General features: G+C 41.4%; 1 protein-coding gene across 2 annotated transcripts in view; it reads left to right on the top strand.

The window, feature by feature from the left end:
- LRPAP1 (LDL receptor related protein associated protein 1) overlaps positions 1 to 8,851 on the top strand; it is a 27,706-nt gene that overhangs the window by 2,720 nt on the left and 16,135 nt on the right. The window contains exons 2-6 of one of the 2 annotated variants that reach the window (XM_019526327.1): positions 3,740 to 3,884; positions 4,606 to 4,730; positions 6,412 to 6,532; positions 8,316 to 8,474; positions 8,662 to 8,842. In XM_019526327.1, coding sequence (XP_019381872.1) covers positions 3,740 to 3,884; positions 4,606 to 4,730; positions 6,412 to 6,532; positions 8,316 to 8,474; positions 8,662 to 8,834 — 723 coding nt within the window. In that variant the 3' untranslated portion in view covers positions 8,835 to 8,842. Of the gene's footprint in view, positions 1 to 3,739; positions 3,885 to 4,605; positions 4,731 to 6,411; positions 6,533 to 8,315; positions 8,475 to 8,661; positions 8,843 to 8,851 lie in introns of those variants that run through there. The other variant, XM_019526326.1, reaches the window with a different exon arrangement.

Raw genomic sequence — 8,851 nt, 5'->3', positions numbered from 1 at the left:
TTTTTTTTTTTTTTTTTGTGCATAGCTTACCCCTGCTCTTCCTAGTCCGTTTTGTGTACGTACTTAGCAGAGGGAATGCAGTGGCTCACCTTATTCAGGGCCTAAGTCTAGAACCATTAAAATCAGTGACAGATTTCCAGCTGATTTCTGTGGGTGAACAATTGGGCTTTTAGTTCTTAAAGAACCTTTTATGCTTTTCCTGGTGCAGCCCCTGTACTTCTAATACAACCTGCTGGCAGAGGTTCCTGTCTTGTGAAAACCCCCTAGGAAGAATGAATTCCAAAGTCTGTGATGATTTGAGAACATTGCAAGAAGAGGACGATTCGCTCCTTTGCTCAGAACGGTCTCACTTCTGTTTCTGTTGATACCAGTTATACAGAGACTAGCAATCTCTGATTTGACCTGGTAATGCTTCACAGGGTCTTTGATTGCAGTTTCCAACAATGTCAATCAGTGATATTAAACTTTAACATTTGGTCAGCGTAAGGAACAAATAATTTGTTACTACACTGTTTAATTATAAGCTACCTCTGAAAGGTTTTTATATTGCTACATCTAGTAATCTGTTGGCTCAGCTGGCCAAAGTTACATGTACTTCTTGTGACGTTATAGCTGGTGTAATTATTGGGCTTGCCAGTCGTGAACTTCAGAGAGAGCTAATACTGTAAGTAGTAGCTTTACTGTTTTCTTTCAAGGAGTTTGCACTCCTGTTATATTTTTAATGTTCCAAGTATTATCTGTTGAATTTCCCAGAGAATTACTTTTGGAATTGATTTCTTTTTCTCCTCTGAAATTAAAAGAATTTCAAAAAGACATTTTAGTTTACCTAACTAAGCAGTGTTGTGACCAAATTAACCAATGAAAGTTATACAGCAGTATGAGAAATGAAAACTATTCATTCCAAAACTTTTACCAAAACTGGATACTGAAACTTTTTTTCCTGAGCAGGCTAAATCTCAGGGAAAAAAGTCTGCATAAAAATTTAAAATTGGGGGAGATAGGAATTCTGTAAGTGAAAAAGGTAAGCTTTTTTTTAAACAAAAGTTATCCCTACCCTCTCCTAAGCTTAACATGTTTAAAACATGTTTATCTGGCCTGTGCTATATACAGTGCCTATGTGCAATAAGGTATTTGCACAATGCAGTTATCTACTGAGGTCCCTTCTGACCCAAACGTCTACGAATCTATGAAACTGGAAAATGGGAGTCTAACAACAAAGACATATAGTTAAAATGCTGTATTACCTCATTTTGAAAATCTGTGGGAATCAGTTTGTTAGTTGACTTACTGGTATTTTTCTGTCCTGTTGGTTCAGAATGAAGAAATTAAATGTATACCTCTCTAAGGTTGAACATTAACAGAAGTGAAGTCTTGGAGAAACTCAGTCATCCATATTACCATATAGTGTTTTTTTTAATGCAGTATGGTAAAGCCTACATATGAAATTGAGGTCATGACTGAGCTGGCCTGGCTCAATTCTGCAAGGTACTGAGCAGTGAGCTCTGAAATGGCAGGGCACCAAGGGGCTTAAATATTTTGCTGGCTAGGGGCTGATGTGCTGATTCTTAAAATCTTGGCTGAATAAGCAGAGCACATGAAAAGTCCCATGGAATAAGTGGCATAGAGGTCAGTAGGATGACTTGCACAGTTCGATACTGGATCGGGACCAGACAGCCCAGTATCACGAGGTCCCTTCCAGCCCTAAACTTTTGTGAGTCTGTTAATCACACAGACCCTTAAATCTTAACTGTGAGTTTAACTATTCTAGGGCCTTGTTTATAGTTCCCTGACTGCTGGCAGAAGGTCTAGCAGCAGATAACCACCTGCAGCCATCAGGCCACATACATATCCATGTGCTTCTGGTGGCTCTGCATGGCTTCATCACAGCACCTGTGCCACCGGAGAATACAGAAGGCCCTGACTGCTGATGGCACTGTGGTAGGTGACAGAAGGCACAGCAGTGCCTACATTTGCCTTCAGTTAGTTGCTGGGCAAGCAGCAAAAGTCTACACCTCTTGACGCAGGTAATTTAATGGTTCTGCCACCCCAGAGGAGCTTTGATTGTGGATTTGACTTCTGCAGCAAAACTCTATAATATAGATTAAGCCAAAGCTTCGCAAATTGTATCGGCAAATTGAGGTCTTGATTTTGCAAAATAAGCTGACAAGTAATCCTGTTGAATTCTGTCCCCTTAAATTCAGTGGCAAAACCTGTGCTTCTGTTGAAAATCATGCTTAAGGGCTTTGCTGAATCAGCTCATTACCTTGTAGGAAATTAACATAGAACAGTTAGCTACTTTTTGTAGTTACCTTTTAAGTAACCTCTGAAGGGAAGCTCTCAGGGATTGTCTGTAGTTGGGGGCTAGACAAGTGTGTCCAAAAGTTAATGGTCTGTCTGATCAGAGGCATTCATTTTGGTTTGTTAAAATTATATTGCAAGTTCCAACTCTTCGTTAATGAAATTGAAGAGAACGCTCCCCAAAACATACCATGTATTGATTTTTTTTAAAGTAGTTTCTTATTGTCTGTAAAAAAGCTGGATTCTCAGTGTAGATTCTATACATCTATTCCTCTTCTTTATTATCACATGATAGCTTTTAGTTTGATTATGCCAGCACACAACTTGCAGGTCATAAACTAACTGATGATCAATGGGAGCACACAACCAAATTCAGACCTGGATCCAGACTTTCTGAAACTTGGAGAAGTAGGTTATTGGAAGTGAAATGATTTTTGCAAACTGATATGAGACTTCAAAAGCCAAAGTTCTGAAGTGGTTTCCTTCTGAACTTTTTTTCTCAAACATCTCTCCCACCCAATCTTATGTTCTTGGACAAAAAACAAGAAATGACCCAAAACTATTACAGAAATATAAAAACTAATATTTATGTAGTGTTTAAATCAAGTAATCAAAGTGACTGAAATGAGGAAATTAGAAAGTTGTTGTTCCCGTGATAGCAATACTGATTCAGTCGCATGCAGAAAGCTCATCTCTGTACTTCCTTCCTTCCTTAAATGTATACCACAGTGTCTGCAGACTCATCCATCATTCCTTTAGAAACCTTGCGTTTTTAGTCTCTTATTGGTTCCAGCCTTAATATCTCATCTTTATCTTCCATTAAGAACGGGGACATTTCCATGTTGTGTTTTAGGATTCGGTTCTAAAATAAGATACACTTTGTGGTTTGCACTGTGCAGTGAAATCTAGTACATTGGAATCAGAAAAAAATGTCTAATTTTAGTGGCCTAAACAAAAAGGGAGTGAAAAGATGATTTTATATTATACAGTACTAGTAATACCAAAGGATATTTAACATGGCAGTACCACACTAAATATATCTCCTCACCACTTTTTCTTCTCTCCTATAATGAGAGCTGTAAAAAAGCACACTTTCTATTCAGCCTTCCTAAGAAGAAAGGCTAAAATATATATTTTTATAACTCGCCTGGTCAATTTAGCTGTTAGTGAAGTGGCAGAGGAGCTTCTGTTAGGATCTAGATATGAAAGGCTAATTGAAATGACTTTGTGTAAACAGTCTGGTTTGAATCACATTTAACATAGCAGGGTCCTTGATTTCTGGTTGACACTGTCGTCTGTCAGTTGAATATCAAATGTCTTTTATATCAGTCTGGCTTTGGAGGTAACTTTGCCCCCGTGTATGAGAGTGTCTTGTGTGTGTGCACGTGTGCGCACGTGGTACAAAGCAACAGACTAAAAAGCTTTTCTCTGTTCTTGTTAGCTCCAGCTATCTGCTGTGAAACTGGCAGAGCTACACAGTGATCTAAAAATACAAGAAAAGGATGAGCTAGGCTGGAAAAAACTGAAGGCTGAAGGGCTAGATGAAGATGGAGAAAAAGAAGCCAAACTTAGACACAGCTTACATGGTAAGAAGTAATGTTGTTTAACAACCTGAGTGCCCATGGTTGAACAGGTCAAAATTTTAGTCCAGACACTTGTATTCAGGCACCTGTATTTAAGCATTAAATGGGTGCTGATTTTTCATAGGCAATGAGCGCACCCAACTTGTACTGAGATCAGTGCATCTCATCTCAGTGTGTGCAGAATGAAGTTGATTTTGCCCTTTTAACAAACTGGATGTAACTAGGGAAATGGGTTAGATGCAGGCATTTCTGAGGACAGAAGTCTTTACTCTGATGACAGTGCAACTCTGATGTATGAACAAAGGATGAGAGAACAGAGATGTGAAAGAAAGTGGCACTGTTTAACACACATCTTCTGTGCTCTTGGCTTGAGGTAGCTTGTTTTGTGTGCTCTTCCTCCACCCTCACCTGGCACGAGCTAATTCTAGCTCAGTAGTTTTCAGCTGGGGTGCTGCTAAATTCCAACAAAGTATGAAGGGGGTGCCTTGAGGCTGAAAAGGTTGAGAATTACTGCTTGATCTAAAAGCCTGAACTCTTGAGTCAAGATAGTAGCAGGCTCCTCAACCTTTCCATGTGGTCCAGATACCAGTTAAAAGAGATGGCTCCACACTGAGCAGATATACAGGAGAAAAGAGGTTCCAGGAAAAGATACAGATTTTTTTTTAAGATAAACATGATTAGCTCTTGGGTTTAAGATTTCTTGATCTTTTGTTTCTCTGTACAGTAATTATGGCTAAATATGGAATGAATGGAAAGAAGGATGCTCAAATAGCAGATTCCAACTACATCAAAGATGGCTCAGAAAGTGATGTGCTAGATGATCCAAGACTGGAGAAATTATGGAGTAAAGTGAGTTTAATTTCTCGGTTATGCAATATAGGAAGCAAATCTTCATTCAAATGTGTGTGTTTGCTGAAGCCTGGGGTGACAAAACAGTTGTAATCATGTGGTTGTAATCAGAGTAAGAAAAGTAGCAGGCAGATGATACAAGTTCCTAAACCCTGATACAGAATTACCCTTGAAAGATTCCAGAGTAAATCTCAGCTTGTATAACTGATTTAGGTTTTGTCTGTTTAGTTGTCTAGTAAATGCAAGCAGGCTAATACCTACTCCCCACCACCTAATGGTGAGACATGGTAATAGCTACCTATCATGTGAATAACTCTGGATAACTGTGACCTGATGAAGAATGCATTTCCTTTGCAAGCTTAAATCTCTTCCAACCATGCACTTGGTCCAATAAAAGATATCACCCAAAACAAACCTTGCCCTGGATAGCTGGTCATCTTTTCCATTCCTAAGCCTTGCATACTTTACCAAGGTGTACAAAACCAAAGTAAATTTCACTGGGGTGTGTGTTCATCTGTCTAGGAGCTGAGCAACCCAGACTTGGACTAAGAGGTTTTAGTACTTCATTGACAGCAATCCTCCTTGAGGATATGGTACATTGCATCTGTTAGAGAGCATATCAGTCAAACTGATGTCAACTGGAGTTTTGCCCTTAATTTCAGTGGGGCCAGGATTTCACCCTATATGAATAATTGAGCGACTGCTGTGTAACTTAGTGAGGAAAGGAGACCTAATGATGCATGTCTCGTACAATTAGGGTTTTTAACCAACAGCTTCATCTTGTAGTATTTGCAAGTGAAACATTTCAGAGTTTTTACTGAAAACCAGAACGTTTACTGTCCAGTTTTGACAAAACTAAAACAGGATGTCAGCATTTAGCAACAAACAGGTTGGCAGGGAAATGGAAATAATTAAAGCAGACTGCTCTTAATATTCTTTATTTTAACAACCTAGTGTGATGTAAAATATAGAGAGAAATTTGTCCTGTTTATATAATATTTTAGCTTGACAGTGTCCCTGCCAAGGGCTGTACTTTCCCTCATTGGGGAAAAGTGAAAAACAACCATTTAGAAACATTTCTTAACAGCAATTAGCTGGTTATTATGTGCAAATATCAGTTTTAGGCAGTGGGAAGGAAAGCATCACAGCAAGCAGCACCATCTCCAGAATACTGGGGCAGCACTCCAGCTGCCAATCCTATGCCTCTAATTGCTAATAACTAGTACAGTGAGCAGTTTGCTGCAGAGCAAGTCCAGGATATGCACTGCTGTATTCCACCAATAGAATAAGAGTTCTCCAATAAAGCTTATCTCTGTGTCTGGTTAAATTACAAATACAGATAGACCCCTAACTTGAGTATACAGTTCGTTTCTCTTATGCTTCTACCTGACAGCTTCCTACCGTATATGCATGGCCAGAATTCTTTTTCCTTCTATCTCCAGTTATTTGGTAAGTGAGAACCTGGCCCCATTAAACTCAATTAGAAAGCTCCCTTGAATTCAGTGAGGCCACAGTTTGACCCCATCCTACCTGATGCAAGTAAAGATGTGCCTCGTGGGATTCTAAAAAGAGACTTACCCTAAATACTTAAAAATATATTTTTGGCAACTGAATTTATTGTACGCTGAACCTGGGAAATGGAAGAGGTTTCTAACTGGTATCTCATTTGTATTTCTCATAGGCTAAGACCTCTGGGAAGTTCTCTGAGGACGAGTTGGATAAGCTGTGGCGAGAATTTAAGCATCACAAAGAAAAGATTTATGACTATAATCTCTTGCTAGAGACTGTGAGCAGAACAGAAGGTGTCTGAATGTTTGCCTTATGTCTCTAAATCACTGCAGCCCTCTATCTGCCCGTTGCCTCAGTTGTTTCTAATGATCTTTAAAATCCTTAAGACCGATGCCTGTATTAATAGTAGGACTCTTTGCAGCTGCTGACATTCATACATACCTGCAGGGTATCATTCTGTGTCTTCTTCCAGTAACCTTTCCAGCTAATTGAACAGTTGGTTTCTCTGTTGCAGACTGTCATGAGCATTATAGCGAGCAAGGAGGATACTGGGTTACAGTGGCTTTTTTGGCAAATATCAAGTTCTGGGCCACTCTTCTAACCCTTAGGCCCTGGAAGTGGGACTGATTCAGTAGAATAGAATATATATCCTCTCTGACACTGGGTTGACAGGTTTTTGGGTTTCAGCTGGCAAGAAAAGATGGTCTTAAAGCAATAAGAAGGTCAATTCATCCTGCTGCTTCATCCCAGCTAAGTGGGGCTGAGGCAAAAGTGGCACAGTGGTGTCACTTTCCACTAAGGCTGCTAGAGGTCACTTCAGCAACTATCTATTTGTGTTACCCAATGCCATGGGCCCAAGGCCCACCCAACTAACTAGTGGCCTCTACGGTGTGGGGCCAATGAATGATTAATACAGCTAATTCCTTGGGACAACTAAAGCAAAAACAGGATAGGCCTATTTGGCATCTGAGGCTGTGGGCCTAGCCCACTAAGGACAATGTGTCTGCCACTTCTGGGTAGTGGTAGGAACCTCAGTTACCAGCTGATTTTGTGGGACAAATAATGAAAAAAACAGGACATGCTCGTGAGGCTATAGGGACAAAATAAGTGCACCATGGGGGGACACCAAGCAGAGCACCCCAGCCAGCACCCAAGGAGCCAGTGTTCTGCCTGGAAATGTGCTTGGACAAGTGAGAGGAAAGCGGCCCTGCAGTCTCCGGGCACCTTCCCAGCCGGAGTCTCCTTCCTGGTCAAGTACAGAGCCCACTTGGCCAGGAGGAGGCTGACTAGGAGGTCACAGGACTTGGTGGGGCTGTGGATGGGGTGACCAAAAACAAAAAGGTGAAATTCCACCAGAACCTCAAGAGGAGGTTCTGGAGGTGGAGGTGGAGGGGCTACAGCCTGGTGCACTCGAGGGTCATGTGTGCCAGGGTCTCCCTCTGCCTGCAGAAGGGGCAGGATGTCCATGAAGCTCACCACATACACACCCATGGTGACAGCTCCATGGAGGAGCCGCCAGCTGAGGTCCCCAGTAGCTCATGGGATGAGGGTGGAGTACACACTCAGCCAGTGGGGTGCCCCAGCCATGCACTTGCTGAGCACGTCCCGCTGCTTGGTCACTTCAGCATCTGACACAGGTCAGAGCAGCCCCAGGTGGTTCCTTAACTTGAGCCTTGCTCTTAACTGCCCCTTCAGGCCACCCCAGCAGCATGGCATAGAAGGGTGCTGCTCAGAAGGTCAAAAGAGGAGCATAGAAGTGTTCCCCTGGAATATAACACTTCTGGTGTGCTGAGATTTTCCTACAAAAAGGGATAATATTATTCTGGATCTTATTACAGTTTTTGCTTTAAGATATGATGTATTTCTGCACTAAATCACTGGCATTAATAAGATTAATTTAAAAAGAAAAAAGTGCTTACTTCTTAATGTATAGTACTGATGCTTATTTACTCTGCAGTTAATCACCGAGAAGGGCTTACCACTTATTACCTGCATTCAAGTTGCTGGGGTTTGCTGGGGTTTCTGACTTCTCAGGATCTGGCCCATCATTAATTATCATGTGTCTTTCTGAAATAGAAATCCACAAAAACGTAATCAACCCCTCTGAAGAAAATGTGGTGAAAGAAGAGCTGTTGCACAGCAAGCACAGAGAACTCAAAGATAAACTACGGAGCATCAATCAAGGGTTTGAGCGTTTACGCAAAGTCAGCCACCAGGGGTACGACACAACCAGTGGTATGAGTCACTCTGTTTTCCCTTTTATGTAGGATCAATTTTATAGAAATTCAGTTAGCCAGATCCGGCCAAATGGGTGCTCTACAAGGTTATGACAAACAGTTTTGGGACACTGAGGGACACTGCCAGCCAACTCTGTTCAGGTGCCAGCCTTAGGGCCCAAAAACCCTATTTCTTCTCTACCCAGGTTCCACAGTAAAGATAGGTAGCTATTCTCTTCAATTTTCCGCTAGCTTGTACCAGGGAAGAGAAGGGCAAGCTGAGAATGAGCCAAACCGCCTGGACCATAGCTGCACAGAGCCTCTAGGTATAGACTCCCTTTTGGCTGCTTATAACCTCTCTGCACTACATCTCCTGTAGAAACTGCAGGGCCAGAG

Source organism: Gavialis gangeticus, unplaced genomic scaffold (genome assembly GCF_001723915.1).
Source record: "Gavialis gangeticus isolate Ggan-Ray unplaced genomic scaffold, GavGan_comp1, whole genome shotgun sequence".
Taxonomy (NCBI): domain Eukaryota; kingdom Metazoa; phylum Chordata; order Crocodylia; family Gavialidae; genus Gavialis; species Gavialis gangeticus.
The sequence above is the reverse complement of the archived record's forward strand: the minus strand, read 5'-3'. Positions and strand labels throughout refer to the sequence as shown.